Source organism: Rhododendron vialii, chromosome 5a (assembly GCF_030253575.1).
Source record: "Rhododendron vialii isolate Sample 1 chromosome 5a, ASM3025357v1".
NCBI classification, from domain to species: Eukaryota; Viridiplantae; Streptophyta; class Magnoliopsida; order Ericales; family Ericaceae; genus Rhododendron; species Rhododendron vialii.
The window spans coordinates 12,933,309-12,951,791 of NC_080561.1; the positions used below are offsets into that span (position 1 = coordinate 12,933,309).

The 18,483-nt window shown below is 44.1% G+C and overlaps 1 protein-coding gene across 3 annotated transcripts in view; it reads left to right on the forward strand.

The window, feature by feature from the left end:
- The window catches only part of LOC131326714 (uncharacterized), a 58,145-nt gene that overhangs the window by 13,728 nt on the left and 25,934 nt on the right, over window positions 1–18,483 (forward strand). Inside the window, exon 5 of one of the 3 annotated variants that reach the window (XM_058359574.1) lies at window positions 772–1,229. The exons of 1 other annotated variant lie outside the window; for it this stretch is intronic. In XM_058359574.1, coding sequence (XP_058215557.1) covers window positions 772–879 — 108 coding nt within the window. In that variant the 3' untranslated portion in view covers window positions 880–1,229. Of the gene's footprint in view, window positions 1–6; window positions 713–771; window positions 1,230–18,483 lie in introns of those variants that run through there. One more of the 3 variants, XM_058359575.1, reaches the window with a different exon arrangement.

Here is an 18,483-nt window from a genome sequence, read left to right on the forward strand (position 1 = left end):
TTGTAGGTTTTTGATTGCTCTGTCGTCTATGGACTTGGGTGTAGCAGTAGCAGAAACAGTAGAACACTAGGGGCTTAAAGGTTTCTTGAGAGTTTTATGAGGATTTACGTGTAAGGGAAGAAGTTTATTTACTAACTGCATTGTGAGAAGGAAAAAAAAAAGGTCTAGTGGTCTCAAATCTGAAAGGTGCATAAAAGGTCTACTGAATGCAAACTCCTTTTGGTGAAAGCATGTCCACTGTCCAGAAATGGTTATGAACTTAGAAGAGTTTGCTTGCTTTATTCACCACTTATATAGTCTTTATTTGTATTTTCCTTTACCCTATTTTCCTGGGATCATAAGAACTGGGATCATAAGAACTTTGTTTAAGAAATGAGTGGATGTGACTTGTCCAATTGCTTAAGAAATGAGTGGATAGAGCTGTTGTGCATTAGAAAATTGTGATGCAACTGCTTCAAAGTGGTAAATCATCCAACTTTACTATGCATGGACTTGTAGCTTTACCTAGTGACTTTGCTGGATATTTGTAGTTTATAAATAATATGTCATCCAACCAAAGTTAGTTTGCATTGGGTTCAGTATCAGTGTCATTTTCATAGCCTCAATTGACAGATTTCATGCTGTTCTGAGGCAGGCTTATTTGAGTCCACCGTCTCTTCGTATGCACAATATAGAGTACATATACGCTTGTACATACATTTATGCCAACTCGTGTTCTAGCCATTGGATTTTATGAAATCAGTTCAACTTAACAAACCTGGATTTTGATAGGACCATCCTTCAACATGTCCAAGTCATGAGTTTGAGGAAGTCTTAAATGTTAGAAACAGAAGGAACAGCAAGATGATTATGCACAGCTATCTAGTTGTATTTAGATGAGGATATATGTTAAGGTATGCGCATTTGGTGGGAGGGGAATATATGGAAGGGAAAGCTGCACCCGCATTGGTAAGACCCGAAACCAAGCATCACACCTGGTAAGAGAGTGTCTCATTCACCGTGCCAACCCACCGATTGTGTGCGTTGTGATTTTTCATTTGCTGGAAGCATGCTGCATGGTAGATGCCTAGATGGTACTTCAGGACTAATAACTAATAGTTTTCGGCTTTAGAGTATATGGGATTCTCAAAATTAATATTTAGCATGACTTTGCCTTGGAGGGTTTCTTTTCTTTTATTTTTTTTCTTGCCAATATTGTATATCTCAGACGAGGTTAGTAGGTTAGCCCACATGGGATTTCAGAGACTATCATAGCCTTGAATCTCAAACGTTCACGACGGAACTCGAAACTTGGCCTCCCGCACATAGAGGACAGGAGTCACCAACTGGGACAGGAGCCCATTGGTTTGGAGGGTTTCTTTGACTCATTAAAATTGTCAATGGCTGAATTTGCTCTGTCAAAGCTGGCAAATAATTTCCCCTTGCCCCATTTTTTTGGTTTGTTTTGATAATCCCCCTTGCCTCATCAATAGTTCCATTAGTGTTGGGACGTCTTTTTTCCCGTGGTTGGTTGTGCACAACATGAAGCAAAAAAGCAAAGAAAGAAAGCATTAACAACTGGGGGAATTGATTCTGTCTCATTAAATATTCAAACTGGGAAAGAAAACCTAATAGTTGTGTGTTCACTGCGGGAACATCCTATTCAAAATTCTGTGATTCGGGCTTTGATTATTCTATTATGGATTTAGCAAAACAAGGAACGTCAAAGGGGTAGTTAAAGTTGTGTTCACACTGTAGACATATACAGTACTTTTTTGGTACTAAAATTAGTACTGTAACATCCCAAACAAAGAAAAGGGGAAAAAAAAAAAAAAAAGGTACTGTTTTGTTGGTACTAGGATCATGGGGGTGATTATTAAATTTGCGTTCACACTAGGTGAGCTGGAATTTAATTTATAAAAAATAATAATGCAGCGGATGTTGAAGCTTAATGCTTTGTTTGGATTGTTTTTGGAAAAAAAATTCTCAAAACTTAAAAAATACTTATTACCTCTACTTCTAATCATTATTCATTCCTATCTCTGATCATTATTATTATTTCTCTCTCTATCCCTCTCCAATCATTATCTCTACTTTCAATCATTACTCTCATTTTTTTCTCCATTCATGACCCTACAAAATTTTTCAAAAATTCATTCAAATACAGCATAAGTTTAGGGGATGCCTTTTTTGCAATCCATAGCCTTGGACTATAGGGTGCAATTTGCCATGGTGGGCCCATCCCAGGTCCTATCTTGATAACTGTAGACATCTCAATCTGGTTTTCCAATTGTTTTACTTTATTTTTTGGTTTTTTGTTTTCCCGATGATGAATCAGGTAAAAAACAATCTTGAGAGTGAAATGATTTGAGCTTGAAGTGAGTGGAGCCCATCCTAAACCCAAAAACCCTAAATAAAAAACCTTGACCTCAGAGGTTGATCATCGCGCGATTCATTGGATCCCTCACGGTATGCTTTACTTGCCAGGTGTTGGTTAAAGTCAAAGCCTTGACTGTTGACCATCGCGGGGTTGGTAACAACCTCGCGCGATGGACCCAATCTCTCGCGCGATGGTCAATACCTGTCGTTTTCACCTTTTTGCAGCTGGATTTTATGATGATTAGGGGGCTACTGACTTGGGAACCCCGTTTTTGTCAACTGAATAGCGTTTGTAGGTGCATGGGTTGCAACACCCTCACAACCACTCCCCTCACCTTGTTGGCCACTTTCTCCACCAAAGAGGGTTGGCCAGCCTTGTTGGCTGGTCACTAGGCCAAGCCCTTCACCCACCTCACACCTTCTCTTGTCCTATAAATACCCCCCATTGATCATCTTGCAAAAGGTTACCAATTCTTAAGCAAGAAAGCTCTACAAATCCTAACACACTTGATATCTCTTCATTCTAACCACATTTATACACTTATTTTTCAAGCTACACCACATTGTTCAATCCATTTTTGAGACACTCAAGCAAAGGTATAATTCCTATTGTTTACTGTTTTGATCCCTGAAGGGGGGCTGGCAGAGCCAAGACTGATAATCAATATTAGTCCTGGTTCTCAAGTCAGCAGGGCTACAAGAGCCGTGTAACAAGCAAACCCACACGCGACAGACTCACTATATCGCGCGACTGTTTCAGTCAGCACGTGACGATCCTCGTGGGGATGGGATGCTGGTTATTTTCTGTTTTATAGTATTTCAAATCACTGTGAAGCATGTTTGAAACCAGACTCACTGTCTTGCATGCTAAACTTTGTAGCTTAACTTTGAACTCTTAGTCATTTAGCTTGGGAATGCCCCTGGGTTGCTTCTAAACATGTCTCAGAACCCAGGCATGCAAAGCAATTCCTGGAAGTCCAGTCATGGCCCTCACGCGACGATCTGACTCCATCGCGCGATGGTCAGCCTGTTTCCAGCAATTGCCCTTGCTTGGGCAACTAGGTCTAAAGGCCTCTGTTTTGGTATCTCCACTATTTTGGGGTTGTATTTTATTCGTGTTATCCTCGTTTGTAATAATTATTTACTTTCAGTACATATAAACTGTTTGGTTTGAATCCTAGGTGTGCACTGGTCCTTCCAGAACCCAGAAGGAGATAAAATTGAACCTGTTGGAGGGATATAACCATCGCACGATGGTATGAGTTGGTCGCGCGACGGTTGACTTGCATGCTGGCAGAGCCATGCATGCAAGTTGGCTGCTGCCTGTATCACATTCATATCAACGCATTGTTTTGATGCCCGGTAACAGTGTTGGGTTTTATCTCGTTTATTTTTCAAGCATGCCTTCCATCCATATTGTTTTTGATCACATGTTGCAAGGTGTTACAGTTTTGAATACCCGATTAACTGTTCCCCCGCCTTAATTGGCTAAAAATTAGTTAATAAAAGAAGAATCGCAAACTTTTTCACAAAATGCTTAAATAGAGACCGATCTCCGGATTGGGTGAGAGGGATACCTTAAAACCCTTCCCCTCTCATAACCTGGCTCCCCAACCCAGATATGGTTACGACAGACTAGTTCCTTAATTTTTTCAAATCAAATAGCGCGGTAGGTGCTTCGAAATACGGTTCCTTGGGTGTCGGACCTTCAAAACCCAAGTGGCGACTCTGTATTTTGCAAGCGCTTGTCGTCTAGCTAAGCGCTCCCTCGAACCGGCATTTTGAAATGAACGAAATCCTTTTGAAAGGGCACACTGCCAACAGTGGCGACTATGCTGAGGATCGAACCAATATTAATCCATGCTTAAAAGTTTAATACATGTATGAACAATCCTTTAAAAGCCTGTCAAAACGGTGAGTTTCGCACTGCCGAAGGTCGGAATAGTGATTTAACAGGACCTCCTGTCCGGCCAATCCAATCTGGGACTTTTCCGATTGATCATTTGTGTATTTTCCTTTTAAAATGGACTAAATAAAGTGAGCCAAATTTGAAAAAGCATTTTGCGATATTGTGATTCTTCTTTTATTAAATCAATTTTTAGCATTCTTTACTTGCATCGATGTGGGATAAGTCTCGTTGGATCGTTTTGGCAATCCGGCACGGTTTACCGGAGCCCGAGGACCCCGAATGACCAACAACCTTCGACGATGATGAGTCATTATACCGTTTGATTGTTTCTCTGTGATTACGCGGGCAACGGGAGGTATATCTTGGCTCTAGTCCAAGGAACCCGTTACAAGCCAAAACCAGACTTTGCATATACAAAGCACTAGCACTTTCCAAACTAGGATAGAAACCCACAGGGTAAGATTTACTTGCATCTAACCCCCATATACTGTTTTCATGTTACTATTTTTCCTATCGCATACACTGTACATACATATTGCTTGCGTAGGAGCATGTTTAGGACGACTTTTAGGTCCTCAAGTCTTCGAGTCTGTCTTAAATTGTAAGAACACCGCCTTGCACCCGATAAAGAATCATGCATCTCGATGGTGCATGTTATCAATTTTCAAAATCCTTAAGATTAATGAGGCTTTGGGATATCAAAACCTTTCTAAATCTTTGTCTAATACCCAATCGAGATTTCAAACAGAAAAACAAGGAACAATGGAGAAAATGTCGTGATACTTACACCTCCTTGGTCATCATGCGAAGCACGTACACCACTTAGGTTATGGTGCTGTGCCACCTACGCCGCCCAGGTTAGGGTATCACGTCATACACCGAGTTGTTCCAAAGTTCAAAGTTGAAACGTCAAGAACGAATAGTCAAAGGCTTAGGCTTAGGCTATATTGACATCTCTTGGTCTTCATCAATCTATTCAAAGGATACACTCTTGAAAAGATTTCCAGGGATTCTGGCAGTGTCCAAACTTTTTTGAGACAGACTTCTCTTCTAGATCTAAAGTCTAGGACGACACTGACGACGGTGATTGCGCTTTCGCTTTAGTCTTTTATTTAGATTAAAGTTATTGTAGGACCCCTATTAAGCCTTTTTTTACTTTACTGCAAGCAAGTTCTGAATCATTGCATCACCACGGAGAGTATCGAAGCAGAAAGGAAAACCCACTTGGGAACGTCTGCATCAGAATCCGATTCAAATGCTAGTCAGGTTACAATTCCAGTCAGCCGCAACGAAAGACTCTCCGCGTTCTCTGTTGGCTACTCTTTAATCAGGCTCGTCTTCAGTTCTCCAGGAAGTTAAACCCCCAACATCGTCAACCCCTTCATCTTCATCAAGTTCCTCTGAAACACCGGTCATGGCAGATCAACCTCAACCGCTCACAGTGGAAGCAATGTTCACAAGCCTTCAAAATAGCATCGCCACCATGCAACAGAGGGCTGCTCAAATAGATGCCAATGTTACCCGTTTGAATGACCTCTTCAACACTCGTCTTCCACCAGTAGCAGAAATGGGAGGCGAGGTCGATGAGGATGTTCATACAGAACCTGTCTTTGTCGAAGACCCAAATCATGCTGGGCGGCTCATAGTTCAGCCCAATCCGAGAGAAGCTCGTCCAATAGCCGCACACCTTGACCCTGTTGTTGTTAGGCCTACTCAAAATCCTAATTTGGCTGCTCTTATGGCCAAAATCACCAAGCTGGAGGAATCTGTTTCTAAATCTGAGAGGATTAGTGCCGGAGAAATTGACTTGGACCGCCTCTGTTTGTATCCCAATGCTAAGCTTCCTGACAAGTTCAAAATGCCAGACCTAGCCAAGTTTGATGGCAGTGGTGACCCTAAGACTCATCTCTATATTTATCACGCTACTATGAAGCTCTTATCAGTCGAACCCGAAGCCATGTCACAGTTGTTCCCTCAGACTCTCTCCGGTCCGGCTTTTCATTGGTTCTTGTTACTCGACATTGCCAAGAAAAGGACTTGGGGCGATATTGCTGCTGCGTTTATTTCACAGTACAGTTATAATTCATTGCTGAAAGTGATGACTCGGGAGCTTGAATCTACCAAGATGGAAGCCAAAGAGTCCTTCGCGGATTTTGTCAAGAGGTGGAGGGCTAAGGCTGCCCTAATGACCGATCGTCCGAGTGAGAGGGATCAACTCCGCATCATTTCCCGCAATCTTCAACCAGAGCATTTGGCTCTTGTTCAAGCATCGGCAAACTTTGAAACTTTCTTCGACTCCAGCCTGGCCATCGAGGATGCGCTGCAAAGTGGCATCCTATCAAAAGGAGAATCTTCTAACCCTCCAAAATCAAAACTTCGGGCATACTCTAGCAACACCAATGCACTATTTGGGGGTGGAACTTTCTCCAACGTAGCAACCAGTGGCACCAACACCTCCTCCAACACTGCCAATCACATTGCCGATGTCAATCAAGTGCAGCCTCCACAGAACAATCGGCCTCGTAATCAACCCCGCAGCTTCTCCGCATTTGAGGCTCCGTTGTCCTCTGTTATGGAAAAGTTAATCAAATCGGGACATCTGAAACCCCTCGATCCGACTCCTCTACCCAAAAATCCTTCACCTAACTTCAAGGCCAATCTCTATTGTGCCTATCACCAAGGGGCTGGTCATCTTACAGATTCCTGCTTCCACCTCCGTCATGCGATTCAGGATCTTATAGATGAAGGGACCCTTCAAGCTCCACCTCCTCCATCTCAAAAATCAAACATCCTTTCTAATTCCATGCCAAAGCACAATGCTGCTATGCATATCAACCACATATCCTCCAACTCCACTCAAATCGACCCTTGCTCTACCATATTCAACTCCACTGACCATATAATCCCAGTGAACCAACCTAAACCGGTCGTAACCATGCCTTTGGAGTCAAAAGCAGAACTTATGTACATTGGAGAACCTTCTCGTTCTAATCCAAGCCTTCAACTTCTCCAAACAGGCTTCGATCTCTTCAACGAAATCATGGGTGATCTTCATGATGACCCTATTCAGCCTGTACGACTTGGTCCCACCTCGACTCGTCGTAATCCTATCCCGGTCATAACAGATCCTAGTTCTTCTCGAAATTTTGAAAGCTAGTTCAGGGCTGCACTACCGTCAAACTTTGAGCGAGAGCCTGAGCTCAACATGTAGGCCGTGGGTTAGTCCATAGCTGACGATGATGATTACGCCGCTCTTATAATCCAAGAATAGAACCAGCTTGAGCTAGAAGGCTTCCCATTACACCTCGAGTATCTCCCGCTCCCTCAGCATGACTAGGCTTGGGACGAAGAATGGCAGGTCGGACACAACCAAGCGATGCTCGATCCCTTAGATGGCATTTCCTTGTATATGTTATTCCAGCAACCCGAACTTTTGCTTCCCGAAGAGGAATATTATTGGGATCCCAAGCCCACTTGGCAATTTTCATTGGATTTCGACACTAATCCTCTTCAAGGCTATGCTTTACTAGATTACATGACTCACTTTGTTGAGGACGATTTCGTTCAAGAAGAACCTCGTGTCTTGGGGGAATGTTTCCGCCCTTCTACCTTCAACATGCTTTTAGTGAAGGACTTGGCTGAAGATTTGGGTTTAAACTTGGAAGTTCCTACAATGGCAACAGCGGCCGACAAAGGGAAGCGCAAGCTAGGTGAAGTCCCTGCTGATCTCTGGGATATTGATCAAGACCCTCAGGTCGTGCCCTCTTTGGGAAGCATTCACAATGTTACGAGGAGTGGACGAAATTTTCAACCGGCTAATCTGTAGCTAGAAGCTCATCCAACCCTTTTAACCAAATGAACGAGCCCTCTACCTTCCCAAGGTCTGCACCACTCGAGGTACCGGCTGGTACCTTTGATGCGGACATGATTCAGAAACAACTTAAGTGGATTCCCGCTGTTATGTCAATCTGGGCACTGATTTGTTCTTCCTGTGAGCACCGACAAAAACTTTGCCACGCCCTTGCCCATCTTAAGATTCTAGCTGATATCACTCCCGAGGCAATGATATCTCTCATCCTCCAACCTACCTCCAAGCACACCGTGATCTTCACCGATAAAGACCTGCCAGCTGAAGGAGTTGACCACAACCGCCCCTTGCACATCACTGTCAAATGTCGAGGGCTCTGGGTTCCGACCGTCCTCATCGACAATGGTTCAGCGATCAATGTTTGCCCTTTGAGGGTGGCTTACCGTCTGGGTTTGACCAAAAAGGATTTTGCGCCTTCCAATCTGGCCGTTAAGGCATACGACAGTACTCATCGTGTGGTCGAAGGCACGCTGATGCTCAAGCTCGATGCTAAGGGCTTTGAAAAGGATATTGAATTCCATGTTGTTGACATCCCTGCCACTTTCAACCTTCTCCTTGGTAGGTCGTGGCTCCATAGATCTGATATTATGGTTGTGCCATCAACTCTCCACCAAAAGGTAATGCTTGGACTTCCTACTGGCACGTTAACAATTTGTGGGGACTCAGGCATTCGCCCGCTCAAAGAGGATGATACATCGGTTTTGGAAATTATGCATGGCGAAGAAGATGTGGATCTCGGAGGTTTCTCTTTCGATACATCTGGCTCTATTTTGGCCATCAATGTGGATGGGGACTTTATCATAAGCTCTGTTGCATTGGACATTATGAGGAGAATCTCTTATCTGTCTGGTTTAGGCTTAGGGATTCACCAGCAAGGGATCCCGGAGTTTCCTACATTTCCTTCCTGCGAGGGCTGCTTCGGTTTGGGGTACATCGCCTCAGCCAATGATGCCAAAAGAAGGAAATGTGCGGGAAAACCTTAAACCTCTATGGCGATCCCGACAGCTACTTTGTCTGCGAGAAAGGAAACACTGTTTACACAGGGTAGGCTGAGCCCTTTATTGACTCAAAGACTGGGGAGCTACTACCGGGTTTTGAGATCTTCGCTAACGACACCTGGTCGGATAGTGATGAGGAGCCAGCAAGGATGGAATTCAAGAAGAAGCTCAACCAGCCGAAGGTCAAGACTAACTGGCTGGGATCTTTCAATCAAGGAAGCTTGGAGCAGCTGTTTCATGTGTTCTCCCAAGTGGGTTTGGCCGAGGAAGCTGAAGAAGCCGAAGTGCTCATACTCTGGCCGAGGATCCCATCTCTCTTATTACAGAAGCCAAGGGTAGCCTTACTGGTAAGTTAGCACGTTGGTTTCTCTTGTTGGCAAAGTTCGATCTTGAGTACATTACGAGAAAATCTGTCAAGGGATGAGCAGTTGCGAAATTCTTAGCCGATCATCCCGTTGATGGACCGGAGGACTCAGATTTTGTGTTCCCAGATGAGGAAGTGCTAACAGTTTTCGAAGACGTGTGGACACTTTACTTTGATGGAGCAGCCAACCAGAAGGGATATGGGATCGGAGTACTGTTGATTACACCTGATGGTTCTCACATTCCGCTTGCGTTCAAACTCAATTTCGATGTTACAAACAACCAAGCTGAATATGAGGCCTGTATTGTTGGTATGGAGGCCGCTCTTACCCTCGTGTGGAAAAACACGAGGTCATTGGTGATTCCAATCTCGTTGTATCTCAAGCCAACGGGGACTAGAAGGTTCGCGAAGAAAAGTTGAAACTGTATCATCAGGACTTGGAAGATCTTATTCCTCATTTCAATCAGGTTATATTCACTCATATTCCCCGCTTGAAAAATCAATTCGCTGATGCCTTGGCAACCTTGGCTTCCATGGTCGAACTTTCTTTGGGTGTCAAACTCCGCCCTATTCTGATCGAACAGCGGGACTGTCCTGCCTATCAGTATGTCAACGCCATCGATGATGTAGATGTTGGCCTATTGTGGTACCACGACATATGGAATTTTGTTGAAAGTGAGGAGTATTCGGCTGAAGCTTCTAAGAAGGATCAACTTGCATTACGAAGGATAGCGGCCCAGTATATCCTCTGTGGAGGAAAATTATACAAGAGGTCCCATTGTGGAGTGCACAAACTCTGTGTCAATGGCTCTAAGGCCACAAGGATTATGGAGGAGGTTTATGAGGGAGTCTGTGGTCCTCATATGAGTGGTGTCATGCTTGCTAGGAAAATCCTACGATAGGGTTACTTCTGGTCCACGATGGAGTCTCAGTGTGTAGATTATGTACGGCGTTGTCATAAGTGCCAAATTCATGCCAATTTAATGCATGTTCCTCCTTCTAACCTATTCGGCATGACTTCTCCTTGGCCTTCTTTGTGTGGGGCATTGATGTCATTGGCATAATCAGATCGTCTGCTTCAAACGGTCACCGGTTCATTTTGGTGGCGATAGATTATTTTACCAAGTGAGTGTAGGCTGAATCCTACAAAACCCTAACTACGGTTTAGGTTGCCCATTTTATTAGGAAGAACATCATCTATCGATATGGTGTGCCTCAAGCATTCGTGTCAGATAATGGAACTTATTTCAATAGCAAGGTTTTGGAGTTGTTTGAAGAGTTCGGAATCCAAGTCCATCATTCGACTGTTTATCGCCCTCAAACGAATGGAGCTATTGAAGCGACAAATAAAAATATTGAGACGATTATCAAAAAGTCTGCTGAGTTTGTCCGCGATTGGCATGAGCAACTACCTCTAGCGCTTTGGAGGTATCGAACGTCAATTCAGTCATCAACAGGAGCGACACCTTATTCTTTAGTTTACGAGATGGAGACAGTACTCCCTATTGAACTTGAGGTGCCGTCATTGAGAATCATGGCGGAGTGCGGGCTCACAGAATCTGAATGGCTCAGCGGGAGGTTTGTGTGAACTCATGCTTTTTGATGAAAGGAGACTCTGTGCCTTATACCATGTTCAGGGTTATCCAACGAAGGATCGCACGGGCTTTCAACAAGAAAGTGAAATCTAGAGACTTGCTTAAAGGAGACATGATTACAAAGGAGATTCGAGCGCTCATATTCAATCCCTGTGGCAAGTTTCGTCCGAAGCGTTCAGGGCCTTACATCATCAAGACCATCCTTTCTGGGGGAGTAGCTCAGCTTATAGATCTCGACGGCAACGAGTTCTCCACTTTGGTAAACCGGGATCAACTCAACGTTACTACCCCTGAGAGAGGCTCGTTGGGCCGAAAACCACAAAGGTGGGCGATTCCAAGCAAAAATTAGAGCAAGTCTGCTGGATCGAAAACCTACAAAGGCGATTCAGGCAAAAATAAATAGGCAATATTCAAAAGCTCGCTAGGCCGAAAACCCGAAGTGGCGGCGCTAGGCAAAAGTTAGAGCATAAAAGGAGAGATAAAATACTCGAGCAAACCTTAGCTTGAACTATGTTCTGACCTGATTCCTTGAAATAGGATACGTAGGCAGTCTCTTCGTGAGATTCGGTCACATTCCATCAATTTGATCCATGGTTTGCCATTTTGGGATTTCTCTTCAACATTCAAAGCGGCGTGGCGTTCAACACTTTGGATCAACATGAGAAAGTTTTAAATCTTTCGACTTTATTCAAACTACTACTTCTATTACACAAGCTGAGCAAAGCCTTTAAAAACAGTTAAGCATAAAAATAGAATAAAATGCTGGAGGCCTTAACAGGCTCACAGTTTATTCTAGATCATTAAAGTCTGTCAGGGGTCAGTCATCGCTTTGTCTTCTTGCGATTTCCCTTCTTAGCCACGCTTTGTATCGATGCATGAGCTCTGTACTGAAGTCTGGTTCTGCTCCGCCAAGTTGACGTAGGCCCCAATTGCGCTCATATCTGGCCAAGTTCTGTGCAGTGAATGCAGGGATATTGAAAGTTTCGATTCCGGCTCGGTGCAGTCCTTGACTTATCCCTAGCTGACGGAGAATGCGACCGGGAATATAGAATGTGAACACGGTCAGCCTGGCTATCACCATCCTCTCGAAACCTCCAGAATTAAGGGCCATGTCTGGAATGTCCAGGGCCTCATGCCTCCAGTTGATCTCATTCGGGAGCATTTCTTTCATGAACGTGTACCACTGGTTCATGGACATCTCCGGATAAATCATCCCGCGCTGATGCATCCAACCGGGCAGGTGAGGCCAGTTTGCCTTCGATGCCGTGAGCAATCCCAATTTGTCAGATAGCCATAGCTGTAGGTGAGGGTAAAAGACAAGTAAGGAGCTATATAAGACTTGAGTGAGAAAACAAGTGAGGAGCCCCGATATGGCCTAAACCAAGAGATGAGGTAAAAGGTAAGTGTGCGAAAACTCGAAAAAAGGTGAGCTGAGTGAGGATTTACCTGCAGTAGGAGTGGACTACCGCTGAATATGTTAGTTTGGCCAGTAGAAACCAAATCCAAACTCATGAGTGTCTCTGCTAAAACCAACAGCACCACATTCCTTCGAGTACCCATTTGAGCGGCAACGCTCACCAGCGAAGGGTTGACTCGCCCATTCGGGGATACTAGCAATTAAGCGGCCAGTACACTGATCGTCAGGGCGAATCGACATCGGGCCTACAAGGCGGTGTTTTCTGTGTTACCTTCGGGCTCGTACCACTCCATCAGGCGCATGATGTTGATTTGCCCCCTGTTAACAGACTTTCGGCTGCTCCTCTCGAAATATCGAGACATGATTGCAAAAGTTTTGGCATGCTTTTCCTATAAGGTGGTACGACAATCACGCTCGAACCAAACCCCTGGAGATATGCTTGGAATTCTTCTACGGTTGGGCACAGCTCGTTGTCCCCGAACCTGAAAACATGAACCTCTAGGTCCCAAAATTGTAGCGCTGCCATCAGAATTTCGGGTCGGACTCTCACGCTTCGAAGAAAGTGAAAAGCGGCTAGCCCGTGAAAGCTAAAGGATAGCCAATCTCCGGCTACAAAAGCCATTAGCCAAGGGCTGATCAAGACTGGAAGGTTATTTGCCATTATAGGGGAGTTGGAAGTGCTTGCTCTGGGGGTGTGCCTCACATTATCAGGGATAGACTCTTTTATAGCCAAGGCATGATGAAATATCTCCTTCTATCAAGGCAAATTTCCAAGCAAGGTGGCATTGCCCCCTTCAATGCAAGGGCACACCTGTGAACTGCCCCAGGCGTATTCTAGACGGCCAAGGATAGTGACAAGGCATCCAACGTCTCAGATTCAAGATTAGTCAAACAAAGGTGGCTTAGCAGGGACTTTCCATCGCACGATTGTCTCACTCCGTCGTGCGATGGTTCCTCCATCGCGCGATCTTACCAGTCCATCACGCGATGGTTCAGTCTACATTTTGACAGTTTACAGTAGCTACTGACCAACTTTGGTCATTTTTCGTTCCAGGGGTTGTTTTGCAGTTTTGATGGTTCCAGTAAGTCACTATCATTATATGTGACTGTGTCCAAGTGTCGAATTCAGAATATCGCGTCTAACGGAGATTTTGGACCCTCGGTGGCCCATTTCAAGTACAAATTAGGATTTCGGGTGGTCAAAATGTGTTTTAGAGGTTTTCGCCCCTTTCTCTCACGTTGTACAGGTCATAAGAACCTAGTATGACTATATAGAGGTGTTGGTTTCAGTCCAGAACATAATCGAGTCATGTTTTGCATTTCGTGTCCGTTTTTGTGTTTTTTTTAGCACTTTCAGGTCTTAACTTTGCTCCGGAATGTGTTTTTCTGTTCCGTTGATTTGTACGGGTTGTATTGTGCGTGTTTGACCTCATAGAAGCGTCGGCTTCATCAGAATTGAAGTATTTGGAGTTTTGGTTCGTTGTTACCTAAAATTTCATTATATTTTCTGTATCCTCGTATCCTGGTCGTGTCCTAGGTTGTACCTTTAATTTCTCTTCTGAATTAGTCACATTTATGCATATATGTGTAGATGGACAAATTCAAGTAGTGCTTTGATCAGCACTAGATTGTAACGACTTCTCGTGTTTCTTAACCAGAACCCTAATTCGTCGTCGGAACCCTTGACCTGCAAAACAGATAAGGAGTGAGCGCACCTTTGCCTGTTGTGGCAAAGGCCCTCCGATGCCTTTGTTAGTATTTCGTACTGATTGCAAACCCTAAATATCAATAGGAAGTCACGTATGAATGCAATGTATTACGTACCTTTCACCTCTTGGTTTACCTTATATTTATAGATTCATGGATGCTTGCTGCCCAAGTATCCATATTGCCCTAGGTTTCCTACCTCGTATAGGAAAACCAGTATATCATGGATTCTCATTCCCTTATCAGTTCATTACCTTTAATCCTTGTAGGACTCTTTTCCATAACAAGCCGAACGTCCCATTCCCGTTGGGTATCCTTTACAGATCCTACATTCTCGGGATCTCACTCTTTAATGGAATACCACTATTTCTGGACTCTTCCAGAGTGTTCCCTCTAGTTCAATCGTCTGATAGGACTTCTCTCCTTGTTCAGCCATCTCGTGGCCGAACAGACGGCCTGGACCAATCACTTCACATATAACTGGTCCTTTATCAATTATTTGGATCATTTCCTTCTTAGGAGCTCTCCTCCTGTTCGGCTTTCTCATTGCCGAACAATTTACTTTGAACAGTGGCTTCTCATGTCACTTTCCCTTTATTTGGTCCAATAACTTCTCATGCTTTACTGAACCAAGACTCTCGTAACCTTTCTGGACCAATGACTTCTCATGTCTCTGGTCCATGGCGCAATGACTTTCCTTCACAGTGTGTTCGGGCCCTTCTTAGTCCTGTTCGGGAGTACCTCCCTACAATTGCTCCCTAGCTTTACTCGTTTATGTTTTACTCAGATAACGAGTAAAGCTCTTTTACCGAGCAAATTTATTCTGTTCCTGCTCCTTATTTCATATTTTGGTGCAATTTTCATCATTTTGCCAAGGCGAAAATATCTCTTTCGTTTGGCCGGGATAGGCTTTTAGTCCTAATCTTTACACGTGTCGATCACTGTATTGCTTTCAGTAAATGCAGACAGACGTGTTTTGAAGAACGGAACACTCAAACGGCGTCTGGGGTGACGTTTCACATACGCCACCCCACTTTTTAGGGTATTTTTGGGTTTTCGTCCCATTTTCAAAACCCCATTCTCTCTCTTAGACTCCCTCTGCAGAAAAGAAGGTTCAAGCTTTTACCCGCCATTAAAGCTCTGTTCACCATCTCAAGGCCTCATCCTTTCTGCTTTAGGGATTCTATCTACCAATTCGTAAGTCGCAATTCTTCTTTTGCTCCATTTCTCTCGTGGATTGCTTACAATCATTTTAGGGTTTCTCCGTCCCCCTTTCTCTATATATCAAAGACCCAAAAAACTTTTTCTGGTTATGGGGAGATTTCGAAGGCATTGCAATACTCCTCAAACCATGTTAAGTTTCAGATCTCGTTATGAGATTCCTGACAACGTAGCTACTGCTTTGGCTTCTGAGGATGCCATCCATGAAAGTTTTGATTTTGACACCCTTCACATCCCAGTAGTAGCCGTCGTTGAGGGCGGGGTTAGGTTTCCCTGGGCTCCCCTACTTCGTTAGGTCCTAGCATACTATAGGCTTTTCCCAATGTAGGTTTCAGCCAATTTCTTCCGAGTGGTTATGGGTATAAATGCCCTAAATCAGATGCTAGGGACCTCTTTAGGTTTGCATGACATTCATCATTTATACAGTATCTCCAGAACTGGGGATGCTCTCACATATTATTTAAAAAGTAGGGATTCTAGAAAGAAACTTGTCCTTGAACTCCTTGACTCTGCTCGAGGGGATGACAACGACTTTCTGATTGTTACAGGCAACTTCGAACCCAGAGATGAGGACGGCCATGTGATTGGTTTTCATGTTCCTCACGTATTCGGGAGCCCATGTTAGTGCTCTCCTCCTAATTCATATGTTCTTCCTTTTTCAAAAGAAAAGCTTTCTCATGCTTCTAATTATTTGTGCTTTGTGTTATGTTTCAGCTTCAAACATCAATCGAGGCCATAATATCATAACCCCTCAAGTTCACGTAGCAGATATCAGACGTGCACTTGCTTTCAACGGTGAAGGGACATACCTTTCAGGCCGAGCAAGGGCGGCTCAGGTACTACTTAGTTACAAAGCATCATACGGCGGTTTCATTGATCGGCGTACCCGTGCAGCCGACGTCCCTATTATTGCTGGTCCTTCAAGACCGTTCCCCGAGCAAAGAGAGAGACGCTCTCAAACACCTCCAGTTCCTGACGAGCCAATTCCTCTCGCTGAAGAGGCTTCTAGTTCTACATCCAACTCCTCATCTATTGGTTACACTCCTTCACCTCCAGAATCCCCAGAGATGAACCGACCAATTGACCTAGGGAGCCTTCTTACCATTCCTGGTTGGGGTCGTAACGTTGCTCGGGGCCAGGGTGGTCCTCAAGGTCATAGGCTCCGTGCCCAAATTCAACTTGATGCTCCCCCAGGATTTTCCCCAGAAGAAATGGAGGCCCTCCACCGAGAGAAACGTCAACGGGTGGAGGAATCTCAGGAAAGACCCCCACAAGCCTCTTCATCCCCAGCTCCTACATGGGCTCCTGCTTTTTCTCATGGAAACTGAGCCATCACTGCTCGGGACAGTGTTGAGTCTGAAGGTACGGCTCTTGCGCTATCCCAAGCCTTTTTGCTGCCTGGAGACATGCAAAAAGAAGTGGCAAGCTCTCCTACAACCTTCTTAGCTCATTCATGTCCCATAATGCTAAGGTAAAATTTCCCTTTGTAAACCATATCCTTTGGTATCTGTATTTATTTGTTTGAATAATGTTTCAGGTGATGCAAAAGATGGTGGCTATGGCTCAGAAGCTCAGCCAATCCGAGCCCCAACGTGCCAAGCTTGTCACTGAGAACACCAAACTGCAACGTACTATTATTAGGCTTGAGAAAGAGAGGAACCAAGCCCTGGGGGTAGCTGATGGGCTAAAGGGACAGCTGAAGGGAGCTGAAGACAGTCTGAACCAATCTTTGAAAGAGCTTGAGGCAAGTCAAAATGAAGCCAAAGCTGCATTTGAGCGAGGATATAATGATGGAATTAAAGTAGCTACGGAAAGCTACACGAACCAGATGCCTGGATACAAGATCAAATTTGGGTGGCCTCCTAGACAGCCTGCCTTGCAAAAGCTGAGATACCTGAGTTGTCTCCCCTCTGGACCAACATTGAACTACCAAGCTCAGCTGCTGGTCATGAGGAAGATATTACTGAGGAGGGAGATGAAGAGCAAGATATGCACACGTCTGAGCCACCTGTTACTGATGTTGAACCTGGTAATGATATGACCAACCCTGGCCAAAAGGAAGTCAGTGGTGGTCAACCTGGAGGTGAGAATGCCACGGAAGACACGACTGCACCAGCAGCTCCTGCACCTGTTCAAGATCTCACTGAAGATGAATGATTTCAATCTTCTGTTTTGAGTTGTTCCCTTCATGGTACAAGTTCCAAAGTTGTTTTAACATAGGTAGTTTGACCATACGTGGTCTTGTGTTTGAAGCTTTTTAAGTATTTCGTACTTTATTTAAGGTTCCCGTACTGTATGCATGTATTCGTATGCTTTTAAGTTTCTCGTACTTTATGCATGTATTCGTATGCTTTTAAATTTCTCGTACTTAAATTGCAAACCATACAAGTGTTTCATACTTGTACTTAGAACATCACACAAGATTCTCGTACTTTAAACAAGGCATTCAAGTGTTCTCATACTTGATAAAGTGTGTTTGAAAAGCTCACAAGTGTTTCATACTTGTGTTTTTTGAAAAGCTCACAAGTGTTTCATACTTGTGTTTCTGAAAAGCTCACAAGTGTTTCATACTTGTGTTTTTTGAAAAGTTCACAAGTGTTTCATACTTGTGTTTCAATTCCACGTAAATGTATAAGGCAGCCCCTGCTCCCCAATACGAATGAGGGAAAACTAATTTCGTAGTTCATATTTTTAAAACAAATACCAAGAGCACAACATTTATACTGAAAAAAGTGACTTTATTTATAATCTGTAAAAGTCAAGAGGGCGTTATTCGTACCCTTTGCAACTAATAATACACAAGAGAGTTTTGTTCGTAACCCTCACACAATCACGATGCGCATAAAATAAAAAATATACTCAAAACACGTTCATATAAAGAACTTTCTCAAGTTATGGACATTCTAAGGCCTTGGCACCGGGTTCCCGTCCAGGTCTGCCAATCGGTAAGCCCCAATGCCCACGATCTCAGTAACTCGATATGGGCCTTCCCAATTAGCTCCCAACTTGCCTTCGTTGGCCACATTGGTATTGTCGAGCACTTTCC